Source organism: Rattus norvegicus, chromosome 6 (genome assembly GCF_021556685.1).
Source record: "Rattus norvegicus strain SHRSP/BbbUtx chromosome 6, alternate assembly SHRSP_T2T, whole genome shotgun sequence".
Taxonomy (NCBI): domain Eukaryota; kingdom Metazoa; phylum Chordata; class Mammalia; order Rodentia; family Muridae; genus Rattus; species Rattus norvegicus.
Genome location: NC_141539.1, coordinates 125722150 through 125741880, shown reverse-complemented (window position 1 = coordinate 125741880; position 19731 = coordinate 125722150). Strand labels below are relative to the sequence as shown.

General features: G+C 47.7%; 1 protein-coding gene across 10 annotated transcripts in view; it reads left to right on the top strand.

Annotated features, from left to right (window-relative positions):
• The window catches only part of Ttc7b (tetratricopeptide repeat domain 7B), a 212798-nt gene that overhangs the window by 148245 nt on the left and 44822 nt on the right, over positions 1-19731 (top strand). For all 10 annotated transcript variants that reach the window (NM_001108719.3, NM_001401373.1, NM_001401371.1 and 7 more), the window contains 2 exon segments: positions 9163-9279; positions 16493-16590. In NM_001108719.3, coding sequence (NP_001102189.2) covers positions 9163-9279; positions 16493-16590 — 215 coding nt within the window.

Here is a 19731-nt window from a genome sequence, read left to right as displayed (position 1 = left end):
CCCCAGGTGTGTCTGCCCCTCTGAAGGTCTAGCTCTCCCTCCCATGGGATTTGGGTGCAGGGAGCTATTTGACCGGGTCCATTCGGATCCGGGCGCAGTCTGGACTGCAAGGCTTCTGCAGCTTGACTGCCCCTATCTTCCTGTTCCAAGAGACCCTATACAGTTTCCTCTTGGGCCAGGGATGTGGGCAAAGATGGGCAGAAGTGACAGTCTCTCCTGCCCTGCAGTCTCAGGATTGCCCACAAGTCTAGGCGGTCAGCTCTCTCTCCCACGGGGTTTGGGAGCAGGGAGCTCTGGGCTGGGATCAGTGCGGTTCAGGCACCAGCTAGAACCCAAAAGTGTCCGGTCCCAGAGGAATTTTGCCTTTGTGTGTCCTGAGTCCACCAGGCAGGTCACTTGGAGCAGAAAAGTTGGTCTTACCTCTGGTCTCAGGCCTGAAGTCGCTCCTTGGGGCTGGGTTTCAGCTCTCTGTGAGGGCAGCAACCAGAAGGTCAGTAGTTTTATCATCGACCTGAAGTTTGATTTTTTTCCTACTTAAGTAGAGAGCATGCTCACACTCACTCTCGTGTTGTTTACTAGTGAGGTCATAAGATCAACAGCTCCTCATGAAACAATCAGCTGATAAGCAAAGCATAAACAGTTACTTTTCAAACACAAGTTTGGGTCAGGTATATTTTCAACTAAAATAAAGCATCAATCACTCTTCTGAAACCCCTTTTCCTACAAGGATCCCTAAACGGCACACCTAGGGAGATTTTGTCAGGTTTCCTTTTACATTAGTGGAAACTCTGTGAAAAGACCTGGATTCATTACATAACAGTAATGGCTGCCAACATTCATAAACTGTGCTGTAATAAGCATGATAAAAAATGGATCTGGGGCTGGAGAAATGGCTCAGTGGTTAAGAGCTCCGACTGCTCTTCCAGAGGTCCTGAGTTCAATTCCCAGCAACCACATGGTGGCTCACAACCATCTGTAATGAGATCTGGTGTGTCTGAAGACAGCTACAGTGTACTCGTATACAATAAATAAGTAAATCTTTAAAAAAAATGGATCTGGAGAGATGGCTCAGTGGTTGAAAGAACTTGCTGTTCTTCAAAGGACCTGGGTTCAGTTCCCAACACCCACACGGGGACTTACAACCATCTGTAACTTCAGTTCTAGGGATCTGACACCCTCTTCTGGCCTCTATGAGTACCAGGAATGTACATGGTTCATTTACATGCCCGCAGGATAAGAGACAGCTAAGCCCTGAAAAATCAGCTACTTACATATTTTTGGCACTAAGAACCTTTGTTTTATCAAATCAGTGTGCTCTAGGATTTCTGGAGAAACTGATGTGAGAGTGTGCGGAGACAGTGCAGCCCCATCACCCTCTGACACCTGAGACCATAGAGGGAGAAAGGCCGATAAGCTTCCAGATGTGCTGGCACATTGCGCTGTCTCCTGGAGCAGCTGAGGGTCTTTAAATGGCCATGTATTTAGAACCTCCTTAGCAGTTCACTGGGTGGGTGCCTCACCAGAGAAGCTGCTACAGTGAGGAGAGCCTAGGCCTCAGACACTTCCCCTCTGTTGACCGTTGACCAGGAGACAGAAAACATTTGGGTGTGTAATAGGACCAGTTGCCCAGAAGGATCCTTTGAAAGCCTGAGAATAGGGGTTTCTTACTGAAAACCATGAGGTTTTGTGTATCAGCAGAGATTTTTGGACTTGAACACATGTCAACAGCATTCAGATTTGATGCCCATTGGAGTAGGCATCATGTAAAACTCTCCCAGCTGATTGTCAAACCTGCCTTTCATTTATCTGCCTGTTCTGGAAAAGCATTTGCTTTTTCATCTCTAGGAAAGTTCTTATTATGGCCACTCTCGATCCCACCATGTCTATATGCTCAGTGCTCTACAGGCTCAGGGGAGACCATGAGGTAGCTGCCACTGTGATTGATGCCCCAGGTTGGGAGACTGATCACCTAGCATACCCTCACTGTAGCTATGTGGGCAACACTGGGCAGAGTTCAAGATCAGCCCTCAATAAGTGCTCAGGAGCTCCCAGGGAGGACAGGTACCTGTGTTCCATACCACAGCTAGGGCACCCACAGTTCTAAGGTTAATATGACTGAGTGTGCAGCGTTCGGTTTGGGAACTGAAGGCATGCTCCCAAGAGTAGCATAGGAGGCAAGTGTGATGCACGCCAACAGTTCCATCTTCTCGAGGACCCAAGTGTGGAACCAGCCTGGGCAACATAACAAGCTCAAACAAATAAATTAATTTCCCCTGGGAAGGAATAAGCACAGGAAGAATTTCCAAAGTGCAAGGACCTTGGGAGCTCTTTCCTGGGAACTTGGTTTTCTTTTGTGTCAAAACACGCCACTGAAGGTCTGTCCTCCATTAGGGCGGAGAGCTATGAACTGCAGTGTTTTTAACTTTGCATCCATGATCCCCGGGAAGCTAGCTCTGTGTGGATTCTGACTTGGAGCGACAGGGAGAAGGAGGAGAGATTTTGTTTTCCACAGGAATCTTTCTAGTAGATTCTGCAGCTACATGTCTTGCATCATATTCTTGGAGTAGCAGAGTATTCAAAGATCCATTAAGGCCTTTTCTAGCTTTGCCTTAGCTGGGAAGACTTGCAACTTCTTTTTCTAGTGAGGTAATAAATAGCATGTCTATGTGGTTGGGTAAGCCAGATGATCTAAGACATTACTTCCTGGGTAGCAGATGAGCAATTAGATCATTTGAGTGATCGAGCTGCAGTTGGTAAGTCCTCAAGCAGTAGTTGACATGTATTAACAGTCCCCTGACCTGGCTGACACTCATTCCTTCCAAATGGTGACAACAGGGACTAAGACGGCTGTGTCTCAGCTCTGGCCTCTATGCAACTACAAGCCATCATCACGGTCACCCCTGGTGGGCATCAGTCACAATTGCTGAGCTCAAGGCCACAGGCTAGGTGTTCATTCTTGTGTGCGTTTGCCTGTTTTTCTGCCATTGATCAATTAAGAAAGCCCAGCCAGGACAATCATGGCTCCAAGCGGCACATCGTAGGTTGAAGACAATAAACGAAGGTGGAGCTCCTCCGGGTTCTACTGGAGCCCTCGGAAGAGTTGGCTGGTTGGCTTGAAGATGCACTTCTGGACAGGGCTGGCGCATGTGGCCGGCTTCGCCTTCCCTTTCAGAACACCTGTTCCCAAATGACTCATCTGGCTTTAATCCCTCGTCTCCCTCGTCACCACACTGCTCTTCGTTTTCATACTGCTTGCCTTAGTTGGGTCGGCTGCCAAACCGTCTTCTCTATTTAAAACGTCTCTGGAGCACACTCGCCCCACCCACCCTACGCCCCCTCCTCTGCTGATCTAGTCTTTCCTTTGCCCAGTGTCACAGGCATTCTTTCCTTCAGACCCTTGGCAGCAGCTCTGTCTCTCCAGGTGGGCCGCCCAGTTCCGAAGTGGGGGTTGGGGACGATACCCAGGGCTCTAAGACCTGTGCCCCACTGGAGCAAATTTTCTGGGCCATTCTACACAGCTGCCTTTGCATCCCGCCCACGGTCAGTGGATAAGCAAAGGAAGGTCCTGGCATGTGGAGTCCGAGAGTTGAGTTCACAGATCATCACAAGATCTCAAATGTTCAGGTTCCTAGGATTTTATTTCTAAATCAGCCACCGAGAATGCAGCCCTCACAGCAAGGTCATACAGGTTTGCCTGGTTAATATGCAGGTTTCCTCCTTGAGGCACTTAACAAGCTCGAGGAAATTAGAGCCACAGACTTTAATTTTTTTTTAAATCTTTGGTGTGTATGCACTGCAATATGTGAGTGTCTATGTGTGTGTACATGTGTATGTGTGTGTACATGTGCATGTATGTGTATATGTGTTTTTGTGTGTGAGTACATGTGTGTGTGTAGGACCGAGGACTCCCTTAGATGCCAGTCCTTGTTCTCTCATATGAGAGCAGGCCTTTGCACACTGATCAATGGCCCTCGGGGGAATCTTCCTGTCTCTGCCTCTGGTCTCACTCCAGGAGCCCTTCCCAGGAGCCAAACACAGTCTTTATTTTAGGAATTATCTTAGGATTCTTTGAAAATTTCCAAAATAGGGCAAAATATTATTTAATGAATTTTAATGAAAAGTAAAAGCTTGAGTAACTGGGTCGTTCAAATACCTGGAATTTTGTATGTATCAGACTTCGGGGCGGCAGGCAGATCACAAGCACACATGCACACATGGGACTGTTCTCTAATAAGTCTTATATGTGACATTCTAGGATCAGAGAGTCCCAACCCCAGCTCCTCAGGCTCAAGGCCACAGTGTGGTCCTCACTGGACTGGAAGGTCCGAGATGGTAGGGACCGACTGCACTTTATGTCACGCTGTCTCCACAGTCTTACATTTAGGGGTTAAATATTTGGCAGTGGACTAGACAGCACTGTGGCTCCTCCCTCTCCATCCATGTAAGATTCAAAAGCATTGCCTGCTCCTTGTCAGGGTTTGGATCAGATTGAGTTCAGTATCCATGCTGAGTCTGGCTAGATTAACTCTGCCTGATTTGCACGGTTGTTTTGTTGTGATTAAATATTCCAAGTTCTCTCAGCTGCAGCTGCTGTTATTGTCTTCCTTGTCCTGGAAGTATACGTCCCCTGGCTTATAATTTGTTATCTTACAGTTGTAAGCTCTCATGGTTTTTGACAATTGTGCTGTCATTGGAGGGGGCTGCTCCCCTTCTTTAAAGCCAAAGAGGTGCCGTTCAGCGTGCACCCTCAAGGATGGGTAGGTGCCCGAGAGGCCTAAGTGCAGGGTCTGAAAAGGCATCTCAGACAACTGAGCGCCCTCTGCAAAAACCCATGGGGCATGAAGACTAGTGAGATGAGGGAGGAGTCGGCCTTGGCTTCAGTTGGGCTGAAGATGGTGTAGTAGGAGCAAACGTAGGTAGCAAGAGCCAGCTCACAAGAGGCATTGTAGAAGATGCTAAATTAATTATCAGTAATGAAGTCTCTATTAGTTACCTTTCTCTTGCTGTAACCCAAGTTCCTAACAGGAAGCAGTTTAGGGAAAGACAGATTTATGCAGAAAAGCATGGTGGTAGGAGCAGGAAGTGCAGTTGGTTTGTATGCCTTGGGGGTGAACGTTCTTCACTTGCTTCCCCTGTTTGATTCAAGTAAGGACCCCAGCTTATGGGATGATACCCAAGTTTATGATGGGTCGTCACACCCCAGTTAAACCAAATCAGAAACACCTCACAGACCTGCCAAGGTTTGTCTTCTAGGTGATTCTAAAACCTGTCAAGTTGGTCAATGAAATTAACCATCACAGAGTTGGATTCATGTTTTAGTGTGTTCTCCTGTTCTTCATTAATTTTATATAAGTTTTCAATAGGTCTCTAAACAAAATATGTGTTAAGTGATTACTGAACTTTGAACCAGATCTATATAAAACACTCACTTCTGACATGTCATGGCTGCTCTTGGTGACCCAGCCACCCTGATTGTCATGGCTGTTCTTGGTGACCCGGCCACCCCGATCTTTCCTGTGGTCCCTCTTCTGCTCACTACCTCAGGCTTGTAGACATGTCCCTGCCTGACACTGGCCGTCCTAAGCCTTCTCATCACTTGCTTTGTGGTTCTTGCCTTGGGATTTCCTCAGTGGGTTGAATTATATCTTTGGTGGGCTCAGCAGTCAGAGTAATGCCAGCCATTGTGTATTCTTAATTTCCGTGCCAGCATTACTTACTTCCTGCCAGATGTTTTCTGCTGCCGTAAGACATTGGAGCAGGTGTCTGGAGAGATGAGAAGCATCGGTTCTGTTTTCAACCCTTCCCTGCTTTATGAAGTTCAGGAAGTAGGTGAAGAGGCAGTGCCAGCTCTGCCCGCCCCCAACACGCATTCTCAGCCTGCAAGTATACTCGGGGTGCACAGGGCCTGCACAGGGCCGAGCTGCCCCTGCTCCTGCCTCCCCAGCTCTTCCCTCTGCCAGGTTCTTTGAGGCTGTCGCCAGTACCTCCCTTCCATTGCCTTCCCATCACGTGTGCTTAGCTGGTCCACTATTGTTCTTCCTGTCTCCTTCCTTTAGATCCAGCCCACACCTTTTCAGCTCCATATCATGAGTCAAGTGTTTGAAAGCTGTTATTTCATGTTAATTAGGAGTTCTTTTCCCAGCCAAGAAACCTTCATAGAACTGGTCCCTCAAGCCAAGGCTTCAAGATGCACTCTGGCCTTTGTTCTTGAGGAGAGACAATAAAAGGGATCATGGCTAATTGCTGCTGGACAAGGAAGCATTCTCACCCATTCCTGAACTTTCCTCTGAGACTGCCCAAGCCATAAAACCTTGGTTTGCCCTTACCCAAGAGCCCAGCCACCTACAGTGCTGAAGAGGCCTGTGGCCCCACAGCCCTAGACCATTCTCCTACACACAACTGACTGGCAGCAACCTTCACTTAGGAGATCCTCCGGACCTCCAAATGTCTCCACCAAAGACTGACAGCTGACCAATCAGTAGCTTCTCCCTTCTAACATGCTGGGTTTGGGTCAAAAATTACTCCTATCATGTTCTGGACTCATATAGGTTTTAGCAAGAGTTAGCTTCTGGTTCCTTTCAAAAACTCTTAAGACTCCCTCTACCCCCACCTTCAAATGGCTGTCAGTCATTGTGGAGGAGCCGAGTGGCTTCAAGGGAATTTTCATCTCTTCAGATGTCATAGGCCAGAGCCAAGCCCCTGCTCACATCTGGCCTTCCTCTTGGTTTTGCTGCTTATAGGTTAGGGGCTACAGCCTTCCCATTACCTGACCCATTACTACCTCAGCCCAGGTTCTGCACTGCGAACCAAGGCCTAAGGAGAAGGCTGCAGCCCTGACACATCTCTGGGAGCACAAGCAAGCATCTTTAGGCTTCCTGTGCTCTACTGGGAGAGAGGCAGAGCCAAGTTTGGAATGTACTGGGGCAAGCTACTCCTGTCCTGTCTTTCACCAGCAGGGACTTTGCTGCTCTAGGTACTGTAAAGTTGGGTATCACATCACATCACATGTGGCTGAAGAACTCTCCTGTGTCTCATGTATGGCACTTGAAATCCATATCTTCATCTTCCATGGGCTACAGGAAAGCCATTGTGAGCAGGTGTGATGAAGGGTCTGTTAAACAAAGAAGAGTCATGAGCACACTGGAGGAGAGGCCAGAGACAGTGGTGGTGAGGGCTTAGACATCCACACATCACCTTCAAAAAGCAACTGGCCAGAGGGAACAGGCATCCAGTTAAATAAATACCAGTACCCACAAAGGTAACTACAGAGATGACACTGCCAACGTCTGTCTGCCACATGCACATAGGAGGGCTTGAGTGATCTGCAGCTGTCTTCTGTCTTTATGATGACAAACCCCAGCTGGTAGGGTATATCCTGAGTATAGAAGATGGAGGAATAAGGTGGTCAAAGACAGACTTACCTGTCATGGTGGATTTGGCTGAAATGTAGAACAAGTAAAGAGAGGTTAGGTGCCAGAGGTTATAATCTAGGCTCCAGCATATAGAGCCGGAGGAGAAGTGGCTGGTCAGTGACATAGAAGTAAATGGTAGGAGTAAAGGTCCAGCAGGGTACGAGGTTACACCAGCTTCAAAGGACTAGTGAAGGGATTTTGATGCACTGTTGAGGTGATCAGGAGCCATGCTGTTTCTCTAGTGGGACTGAACATAATCATTAGATGGATCTGTAGGAAGGTTTCTGAGAGCTGAGCAAGGAGTGGACAAGAGGCAATCCAGTCTATGCTAGAACCTTCCCAAGACATTGGATATGAATGTATGGACTAAAGAGCTGTAGTCTGCAGTCAGTTGTCTGATGTCTACAAAGAAAAGGACACTTAGGTCTAGATGCACGCTGAAGCCATGGGAGATGTTGAGAATAAGGAACTACTCTGATGATTGTGAAGGGGCTCAAAGTCCAAAGTCTAACCACTAAAGAGCAGGTCTGGGCAGGTCGGGAGGAGTCCTGGCCCATGTTCCTCTTGCCTCTTGGGACTTCAAGCAGTCTTTCTTTCTAAACAGGGTATCTCATAACTCAGATTGGCCTGCAACTCAATGTATAGACACTAAAAGTAATCCTCCTGCCTCTGACTTCCACAGGCATGGATTACCATGTCCCAGCTCTGTAAGCTTTCAAAGCTTCTGAGAAGGTTAGCATTCTCCTGGAGGGCTCTCAGCAGATATGTGTGTCAACTGAATCATAGCTCCTATGTAATCTTATAATAAACCAGGGTTCACTTTTAATGAATTTTTGGAATTTCATGAATAAATAATTGGCTTAGTTCTAAAAAGCATGCTTTTAATAAAATCTCTGTATTTTGAATAAAATTGCTCACTCCAGTGCTTTTAACCTCACCACAATTCGTCATCCTGTGCTTGCTTCTGCCTCCATGGTGAGACTTACACAAAGCCACGGGTTGAGCGCAAGTTCAGGAGTCCTTGGCCCTACGTCCACTGCCTCCCCTAGACCCTGCAGGTGCACAGATGGCCCCATGCTAAGATGAGTGCAGTTCAGGGCTGCAGAGGTCCAAGCAGAGGGGTCCTAGCACCGAGGGGGGAGTGGACCCAGTCTGTCCTAACCCAGAAGCTGTCTCCAGCTGATCACTGTGCACAAAGGAGACTTCGTTTCCCAAGGAAGCCTCACTGTGTATGCAAACCACATACCCAGCAGTGGATGCCAACACAAAATGAGCTCAGTGGTATTTTTGGAAGGTTTTTCTCTTAATGCTTTGTCTGGGCATTTTTCTTACCTAACAGGTCTTTTGCTTGTATATTATAGTTTCCATTTTTTTGTTTGTTTTTAATGGGATTTCTGTGTGTGCTAGTCTGTGTGTCTCCACATCTGTATGTCTTTCTTGTCCTTTTGTTCAGTCTTTTTTCCTGTTTGTTTGTCCTGTCCTATTCTGGTTTGCTAGCTTTTATTTTATTAGTAATTCTTTAGATGCCTGTTTGTTGTTTTCTAATGAGATTGAGGGAAAGAAAGGATTTGATGGGCGGGTAGGATCTGGAAGGAGAAAGGGGAAACTGATCAGAATATATTGTAGAGAAAAAAATCTATTTACAATAAAAACTGCGTGCAGTTGCCCCTGCCACAAGCCGAGCCACATATCTAATCTGAGAGGTAGGCCTCTGGCCTGAGCTGTGTGCTTTCTCCTGTCTCCACTGTAGACTGCTGTTTTCCAAAGTGAAGCTGGAGTCGCTCTGCCGGGGCCCGGATGAGGCACTGCTCACCTGTAAGCACATGTTACAGATATGGAAATCCTGCTACAACCTTACCAATCCCAGGTAAGAGGCCAGTGGTGCCTGTTTTGTGTCATGTTTGCATGGCTGTCTGCAAATCAGAGCCTTCTATGTGCATGAATCTATCACTCCCCCGTGCCCCAGTTCTCCACAAAATAAGAATGATAGAGCTTTACACGTCCCCAGGACTGATGAAGCCTCTAACTCATGGGTTTCTTTTCTTCTCCTCTCCTCCCAGCTCTAATGATGAGTCTTAGCATCTTTCTAGAAATTGGCCAGTGGCACAGTCCAAACGAGTTTCCTACAGTAATATTAAAGGGATACGTGTTGCTAGCAGGTCACATCTGATTAAGAAGGGAAGTCGCGATGAACACAGTTAAAAATAACTTTGAAGAAGTTAAAATCATGACTCATATGAATATAAAATCAACACATATTAAAGATTGTATTTACCTCACTCACTTGTAAAGAAGCCAGTACAGGTTACAGTCCATTCAAAGAGGATTTGTAACATGTGTATAAGCAGAAATGCTAAAATGGATTTACAAATAAATGAAAAATAGTATGCTATAAGAGGATGGGCTGGATTTTATGGGGCTGTCTTTTCCACAGGGTAGAAATCAGTTGTATCCCCACAGATAAAATTTATTGGTCTTAATGGTTTTCTACAGGTTATCTCCTTCTGCCCCTTCAGAACTGTATAGTACCTTAGATAACAGAAAGTCAAAATGGTACCCTTCTGGGTCAGCAGATCCAGGGAAGAACAGCCAGTCAACCTACAGCAGGTCACCAACAAACACCCCATAATCCATTTGCCCCAAGTCTGGGGCACAGTGCCAAAGTAATTTAGCCAACTGTTATCCAATAATTCAAGTGACTTCCTACAACTCAAATATTCATGGATTTTTTTTAAATTCATGGCAAGGTGTATGGATGACTGAGGGTATGCTCTGAAGAGTCAGGAGGCAAACAAGGTGCCTGTCATTCAGTGGTACCAAGAGTGTAGGAGGCAGCTGAGTACACTGGTGGCCATGGTCTGCAGAAACCTACACAGAGGAGAGGTGTCTGGGAACTGGGCTGTGGCAGTGGGAAATGGACATTTTGATTTTTTTTTTTTTAACAAAAATGTCTTCAGTTGAACAAAATGTGGCTCACGCTGTCATTTCAAATCTAATGAAGACTAGACAGGAGGATTGCTGAAAGTCCAAGGCCAAATTAGGCTACATAATGGGTTCTAGACTAGCCTATGCTACAGAGAGACCCTGTTTCAACAAACGAACAAATCAAAAAGGCTTTTGCCTGCGACGAAGCAAGTGTCCAAACTCTGGGCCTGTGGAAGCGGGGGTGCCCCAGTGACCTGACATCAGATAGCAGTGACTCAGCTATGGCAGAGCAATGTGGAGGTGTGGGGGCTGCGGCTGGGTAAGCCAGCTCCACTCACAGTTCTTACAGGATTTCTGGGATGTAGTAGCCCCCTTCATGCTGTGCCATGTTCTTTCTGTTCCTCTTGGCGTAGGATAAGCAGTGCTGAATCTCACATTTTCCCTGTCACAGTTTGATCTGAAAATAAAAATCATTTTTACTTAAAACAATCTTACTTATCTGTATCATAAGCAAAAATGGGAAATGCCGATCTCAGTCTCCCCCGAAGGCCCCTCTCCCAGCCCATCAATAGCATCAGGCTTTGGGAGTCTTTGCCTGTAACCTAGCCTGCAGCAGGCCCTGCCTCCGTGCTGGAGCCCATCTTTTGCCTGTACCCCCTCTAGAAGGGAGAAAATAAACCATCAGCTTTCTCTTTGCCAACTTCCCTCCGTTCTCCACACCTCTCCCACCTCCCCACATTTCCTCCCACTTAGCAACCAAGAATATTGAATGTGCAGAGAGGAAAAAAAAGCAGGATTGGAAAGCCTTTAAAAATACCGAACCAAATGCCTGTGGCCGTCTTCTTCTTTCCTTGAAAGATCTTTTAGGGACAGAGCAGGATGTCCCTGCCCTGGGGTGGAGATGACCCCTCCCAAAGCACTGGGGGTGGGGTGGAGGCCATTTTCAGAGCTCCCTGTCTGTCTGTTTCAACTTCTTTCTCTCAGGATATAAATAAACGTTTCTCCGAAGCCTTTACCATTGCACAGATTTAGACATGCTTGGGCGGCTGGGGTGAGAAGTGACCCCAGCTAGGGGATGCAGCAGGCAGGCACTAACCGGGCCAGCACTACAGTCTGCACACTTCAAAGCCCCCAGATATATAGCATAGACCAACAGCCTCCAGGCTCTTTACCAACAGAGTCATGGTAAAAGGAATGGGAGAAACATACTTTACTGAAAACGGAGCAGTTGGAGTCAGTCCAGAGGGTAGATCTATGCCAACCGCCTGACTCTACTGTCCTTGCCTCCGTGTGCTTAGTTGTGGCCCCTTTGCTTCATCTGGGTTCCCTCTTCCCCGAGCCTTGCACATCATCCAGAGGCTCGGCACAGGCCCTCAGGGCACTGAATGGAAGTGGAAGAAGACACTGGCCGGACTGAGGTGGCCAACTTGAGAGCAGCCGCTGGCTATGTTCTCAGCAGCTCTTCCCATCTTCGCTTTTGCTTGAGGGAAATCACAGTAGACGAGGGCTGCTGAGCTGTGCCTTGGACAACTTGTACCAATAGGGTCGGCTCCACCGCGCTCAGAGGACATAGTCTCTGCTCAGAGCAGTGGGTGGACGTTCTCTCCAGTGTACATTTGGGGAAGTGCTGCTGTTTCAGAGTCCCTTATCCTGGGTCTGAGTTCTTCCCTGCTTTTAGGATAGGGATCTGACTTGTTCTGTCTTCTCTCCCTTGGTAAAGAATAAAACCCCTCAGTTCTTCTTCCGTAATGACCTGGCCACTGAGAACAGCATGAATCTGACCAGACTCTCACCAGAGAGGTCCCCATGCGCTCCTAGCATTCCAAATCACAGCATTTCAGCCAGGAATGGCAGTGATTACTTTCCTGAGAATCTCCCTGTGCCAGCACCAAACTGGGCCATCGGGTATTGCCTTCAGTCCCTGTATCAGCTTTGCAAGATAACTGCTGTTACTCCTACTCTGGAGGAAGTAAAGTTGAAGCTAAAGGAGACTATGTAACATACCCAAGTTGTCCAACTCTGATATGAGTGGAGTTACCATCAAACAGGAGGCTGTCTGACACCAAAGCTCTCCATGACAGCATCCTGCTTCTGTTGATGACAGCCAGTTTCTTTTCTTCTTTTTAAATTGTCAGTCACTTCTTTCCCACCTCTGATCACGGCCACTGAACCTTCTCTATCGTTAGCCTTAAACTGACATCCTCATGATTGGAAGAAACTTGTTTTCTTCCTCACCCCCTATGTCAATCACTTAATAACAAACAGCATGTGATGCTGACACATGCCATCACATGTTTTCTTTACTTTAGGTTCCTAATGATCGCCAGCATTTGGGTAGGGCCTTTTTTACTTTATAGAACGTGTTCTCCTTCTGCCTTCAGAAGAGCTGAATGAATGGGCAAGTGGTGCCATGTTGGATCCCACTGTTCTTACTGCTGTAGAATGTGAGGTTCAGACACAATGAGAGCTGTGTGATTAGGACCCAGACCTCAGAGGCTAGACACAAGTAGGGCTTCTGTCTTAGTCAGGGTTCTACTGCTGCGAAGAGCCACCGTGACCACAGCAATTCTTATAAAAGAACTCATTTAATTGGGGCTGGCTTACAGTTTAAGAGTTATCCCAGCAGGGAGCATGGCAGCATGCAGGTAGACATGGTGCTAGCAGAGAGTTCTGCATCCAGATCTACAGGTAGCAGGAAGAGAGACCTCAGCACCTGGTTTGGGCTTTTGAAACCTCAAAGCCCAGCTCCTGTGGAACACTTCTTCCATTAAGGGCATGCCTACTCCAACAAGACCACACCTCTTGATCCCTCTCAAGTAGTGCCATTCTGTAATGACCAAGTGTGAGCCTCTGAAAGCCAATCTTATTTAAACTACCACATATTCTACTCCCTGACCCCCACAGGCTTGTAACCATATCTTAATGCAAAAAATAAAAAATGCATAAAGTCCAGCTTCAAAAGTCCCATAGTCTATCACAGTCTCAACGCTGTTTAAAAGTCCAAGGTTCAAAGTCTGTTCTGGAAGTCAAGGACATCTCTTAACTGGTACCCCCTATGAAATCCAAATCAAAAAGCAGATAACAACTCCCAGCCATAGTGGCACAAATATACATTAGCATCCCATAGGGAGGAAGGAAGCATAGCCAAACCGACCCACACCTCTCCTTTCAGCCTCTGTAGAGGTTTCTGTCTGCAGCCCTCTCTTAGATGAAGTACACTCATGAGTCACACAATATCCTAGGAGCTGGAAAGAGGCAAGTCCGTAATAGGAACTCCAGCATTTTGACTCCTGGTCCATCACCACCACTACCTTGTCTCTTTTGCTTAGCCTCTGCAGCTGTGGAAGGCAGGAAGAGTCTCTAAGAGAAACTACAGTTGTAACCAGCGTTTACTACGTACACTCTGAATTCTCAGTTGTAACAGGGAGTGGTGATTCCTGGAGGTGCACACATATGTATGTAGACATTTCCAGCTTCCTGATTTCCTCTCCTGAAGTTACCTCTTAGCCCCACTGACGGTTTCCTATCCTTCCTGCCATCTCCCTTGGGAGATTTTCTGACAGCCTGAGGGCCAGGCTGAGAAGAGAAGAGGTGCAGCAGTAAATAGTTCATGAGAGGTGACCAAGTAGAGGGAGGGAAGTGACATCTAAGTCGGAGAGAGGGATGAATATAGAAAGAAAATATCCCATATGGAAGAAAAGTATCCCAATCATCTTTGAATGATACATGGTTGCGGGGCTGGGGATTTAGCTCAGTGGTAGAGCGCTTACCTAGGAAGCACAAGGCCCTGGGTTGGGTCCCCAGCTCCGGAAAAAAAGAACCAAAAAAAAAAAAAAATGATACATGGTTGCTTGTATGCTGTTTTTAAAGAAGCGATGGAAGGCAAACAGGATAGACCCATATGTAGTTGCTCTGCTAATGGAAGGAGATGGGTCTTGGGTCATTATTATTATTATTATTATTATTATTATTATTATTATCGATTATGGTTGCAATTGATTTCTAATATTTGAAAGGGGAAGCCCTTAGATTCCCACATCTCCCACAGTTGCACCTGAAAGCCAGAGGTAAGCTGTCTCTGGGAACTCACCAAGCATAGTGATCAAGACAAGTGTTTAAAGGGAACTGTGTTTCTGACCCTTAGCATGTGCCTGGAGGTCTTAACTTGAATGCTCTATCTGTACACTCTTTCAATTGTTACCCCGTTCTGTGTAGGAGGATAATCTTTCCTTCTGTCATCTGGCCAGAAAAGTCACCCAGGTACAATTCTTTCTCAAAGTAACTCATGACTGGTAGACACTAAGTAAGAGCCCAGATCCCCGTCCAGGCTCCAGGACCCCAGCTTATGGGTCCTTTCAAACATCACACGTGGCAGCCAAGCTCATGCTCTGAAACTCGGCAAGGTGGAATCCTGCAACACTGCAGCTGACCACACTCCAGTGTGGTCCAGGAGCGCACAGGCAGGTCTTCCCTTTGGAGTCTCCAGAATGGAGACAAAGCTCCGAAAGCCGCCTGGATGGGGAGCCGTTGCAGTGTTCAGATCACTAACCCTTTGTGGTTGTTTACATTAAGAACACTACAGGGACAGAGCAGTATTAGAAACATTCAGTGCGTGTTGTATGATTATTTGCTCAGGATTTTTGCCTTGTTTCTACTGAGGGAGATTTTTTTTTTTTTGTTTCTCAGTGTGGAGATAATTAACAGTGCCGCTTCCAGCCAGTCGGTATGGATGATACGGTAAATGCAGGCTGACAGTCTGCAGTGAGCGGGCTTTCCTCAGCTTCCTGTGTTTCTCTATCTGGACACGGAAATTGTAGCCTGTACACTGGGTTAAGGTTCATAAGGAATCTTGTTTGCCACTTACAAACAGCAGCAGCTGCACACAGGAAGGAAACTGTGTTCCTTGAAATTGTAGTTTCAAATGTATTAGAAAAAAACCCTAGACCCCCAGACATTACCACAATAGGAATAATGATAATAATTTCTACCTATTTCATAGATTTGGGATCTGTATGGTCTAAGTCCTCTAACTGCTTCACCCCTGTTCAGCCCACAGTGTTCCCCACTGCATCCACGTGCCAGTGACAATTAGTGACGCCTTGTAGACCAAGGCGTCTGGAGAAAAGGTAGTCAGAAGGATGGGCAGTGCAGGAAGCTGGTGGGGTAGCTGTCTGGAGGCAGGCACCACAACCTGCAGTGTTTCCACCAAGTTCCCTGTAGCCAGCCTTTGAAGCCGGGAGAGCCGGAGGGCTACAGCCCTAGCTCCCCTGTGACTTTCACTGAAGGGCTCCACACTGTCCTTTCCTCATGTAGTAAGCGGGAATGTTATCTATGTAAGGGACTTCAGATTCATCTGGGGACACACCCAAGTTCATGACTGATCACTCCGGAAACCTCAAATCCCTCAGCTGCCCTGAGAGCTGTAGAAGATTTGAGAAGTGATTGTCCTGGGCGCTCTAGTATACTTGCTCTGGATGAAGCCTTTGCACTGTTCAGTTCTGGGAACGTTCTGGGTAATTCTCCTCCTGCCACAGAGTCCATAGCCCTGCTGTGGTTGGTAAAGACATCTTAGAAGGTAGTGCATTTGGGGCTGGGTAAATTCCTTCCAAAGCTTCAAGGCACTGAAAGCCAACCATTCTCTCCTTGTTGAGAGGACAAAGAAACTGACTAGAAGAATTCCCTTCTCCTCCCTCCCTTCCTTCCTCCCTTCCTCCCTCCCTCCCTCCCTCCCTCCCTCTCTCCCTCCCTTCCTGTGTGCAGTACAAGATTGCAAGTGTGTGCAGGTACAGACACACCTCAGCCCACCCGTGCTGGTCAGAGTCAATTTTCAGGAGTTGCTTCTCTCCTTCCACCATTGGTTGTGGGGATCAAAGTCACATGTGAGGCATAGGCAGCAAGTGCGGTACCCGTGGTACCCGTCCCACCAGCCCGGTCTGCTGTTGCCTCTCATAATGACAAAAGAGTAAAAGCAGCAAGGATCTGTGGGCACCCTGGAAGCTGTGTTTGGATATACATCCCTGAAGCCCTGGGCACAGGACATTCAGGCGTGGACCGATGAGAATGTCCAGACACACACAGATATCCCTGGGCTTCTGCACTCTGTGCCGGCCTCACCTTGTCTTTCAAGTGACTGACATTTACAATGTGTTTTGCAGTGACTCTGGACGTGGGAGCAGCCTCTTAGATAGAACCATCGCTGACAGACGACAGCTTAACACAATCACTTTGCCAGACTTCAGCGATCCTGAGACAGGTGAGAATCAAAGGCCAGAGGGGTGGGGAGCAGAAGGTGGGATCAGGTGCTGGGTTGGTATTTGAGATTGACAGACCCCAGGAGAAGGGTGGAGGGTGAGAGGGGTTAACTGAGATGCACCCCTTCAGTCTCGTTTTTCAGTGTTGGCTCACAGTGAGGAAAGTGCTATCCTGAGCCCAGATAGACCCTTAAATCTATTTTCCCTACAGTTTGGTGGCTTCTGTGTGTGACAGGTTTCCTCTCTTCTCAGCCTCCCATAGGCTTCTGCCCTTGTTGAAATCAGCCATTCTGAGTTCTAATCAGTTGCATACATAAACACACATGCTTCCAGTAGGAGAACCTGTTGGGTGACAGGGGCTTCTGAACTGCTAGTTCTACTGTCCTCGTGTGGTGGCCCATGGCACTTTACTGCCGCTGAGCAAGCATTTCTACTCGGCTGGGAAAGACCTCGGGGGTGGGGTGCTCGTGTTCACGTGGCCACAGCTCCGTGGATGCAGGGAAGCAAGCTCACCTCCCCTAATCTTCACAGCTGCAAACAAACAGTTCAGCAGTAATGCTGGGTCATCACAGACAATCTGGGGACCCCACAGACCCACAAGACATAATGAAATTCACTCAGCTTCCAGCTTAGAGGTAGTTCTAGGACTCCATTAGAACCCGCTCTGCCACTTTCCCCCAACCCCTGACAAGGGACGCTGGAAGCCTTAGTCTTGTGTGGTTCACTTCCTCCTTTATGAGCTGACTTTAGAGCAGCCTCAGGGTCACTTCCCTGTCCTCGTGACACAACCCCAACCCTGGACCTATCCTCTGGAAACTCTACCCAGAGGGCTGGTAGGAGTGCGTCTCATAGCTTCTCCTGACTCATTCCTGCCAAAGCTCCCTTTCGCCAGATTCAAAATCAGCCTAGGATGTTCCACCCAAAGCCCCCGGGCCCTCCCGTTCCGGTGACTGCTGGTTACAAGAAAGGACACAAGCTGTGGCTGGAGAGTTTAACCAGGCCAGCAGGTACTGCTCACCGGCAGCTCTGGGAGTAGCTCACCCCAGGTTGCTCAGCATTTGTGGGTGGACACAATGCCAAGGCCTAGCCCTGCTTTGTCCTCCCACCAGGCTTTTCAGGCCCTCGTAGAAAGGAAAGGTCAGGCTGTGGGAGCTCTAGACAAAATGAGGTGAGGCTGGGACTTTTGCTCAAATTCCAGCTGATTCCAAAGAGCTGCTGTGGCCGCTGAGGGACATCAGCCCCTGGCCTCTTCCTCAGTGTCCCACGAGAACAGCATGGTCAATCTCAACCTCTTCCATTTCGGCTGGCGTGGATCTTATTTCTCTCGTGAGGTCCCCAGACATGAACGAATGCTGTTTATCATTAAGGGAGAGCTGCAGGAAAGGAGTGAGACCCTTTTCTTGCTGCCCTGCGGCTGTCAGGGATGCCCTCTGCAGGGTAGACCTCAGGTGCCATGTTGTCCAGGTGGACTACGTGGCTCTGGTTACAATGACCACCCACTGTTCTGCTCCCCTCTCCATCCTGCCTCTCGTGTGGCTGATCCCTTATTCCAAGGAAATCCAAGTATCTGCAGTTTGGGCTTCTGACTCTTATTGTCCCAACCAAACAGCAGTGGAGCCCACCCCTCCCAGACGTCAGCCACAGATTGGCCATTTCACAGTGTAAGTGAGCCCACAAGACCCCTTTTCTTACCTGCTGTGTGAATCAGGGCTATTTACACAGCATCCTTTATAATAGACCAGGGATCAGGGAGCTAGGAGGCCTGCTCAAGGGAAATCTCATTGAGCATAAAACACTCTGAAATGACAGTGAAAGTCAGAAGACATAGGATGCTTTACCTAGAAGTGGAAACAATGCCTCCTTATTGATTAATAAAAGCCAATTTTCTTTGGTTCCTTGTGAGGTATCTGGGGGCACAGTTACCGTAGACTCACACCTTTGGAGTCCATCTACCTCAGCTGCCCATGGATTTGATCCGTTCCTCTCATTTTGAATTCAAGAGAAAGCACAACTTCCCATTCAGTCACAGTAATGATGTATGGTGGAGAAACGGGGGCTCCATGACTTGCCTCTGTCAGTACCCCCTTCTTCCCGAATGCTGTGTCTTCAGCAGCTTTCTGTCTACCCTTCGGAATGAGCACACCCCTACCAGGAGCAGGCACCGCTGTGCACTCTACAGTCCTGATCGTCGCTTCCCACACATCCCTCGACAGTGCCCTCATTCTGTCTCAGAACTGAGGAGCTCCCAGACCCGTGCTTTCCACGGGGGATTCTCACTCAGCCACACTACCTCAGGCATTGCTCTTCCCTTGCTGCAGCTTTTGGCTCATGCGATGCTGGCAGCGGTCGGCTAATTTTGCACAGCCACTGCAGCCTTGCTCATTTAGTAAAGACCGGGCTGCAGAGCAGAAGAGAAAAGGAAGCTCAACCCAGCCGTGGTGTAGCAGGAGTGGCTCTAGGCTCAGGTTCTGTCAGGGAGAACCGAGCTGACAGGTGGCAGTATGTTTTCACCAAGAGCCATGCTGGATGCTGATTTTCCTAAACCCCAGGGCATCTGACACAGGAAAATCACACAGTGCTGACATCAGAACAAGGTCTCAGATAAAGCCATAGCAACTTTCCATTGCCTTGGTCCTGCCACTCTGGGGCCCAGGGCCAAAAGCCCCCACTGCACACAGGCTCTTGAGAAGCTGTAGGTCATCTTGGTGTACATTTGGTTTTTCTCTAGAATTTAAATGTATCAGAATAGAGATTCTAATATAATGAATTCTACATCACTAAGTTATGTGTTCGTGTATATATGTAATATATATGGTAAGAATTTTTAAAAGTATAAAGCATAAACCCTGATTAAGTTTTATTAAGCAGACAGGTACTACGAAGGCCCCATTACAGAATATGACATTGCTTCTGTTGTCCCCTGGCCTCACTTCTCCCCCTAGTAGGTTCCAGCCAGTGAGAAGCAGGAATCAGTGAGTGACAGTTTTGAAGCTATGAGTCATTATCTTTCTTTTGGAATAAGTCAGTAGTTCCTGAAATAAAGGGAGGGAGAGGGGATCATTTTCCTTTCTTTTGCCTTCAAAACAGGCTGTGGGGTAAGGGGGCTCATCTTTAATCATTGCTGAGTATCACCAGACACCAAT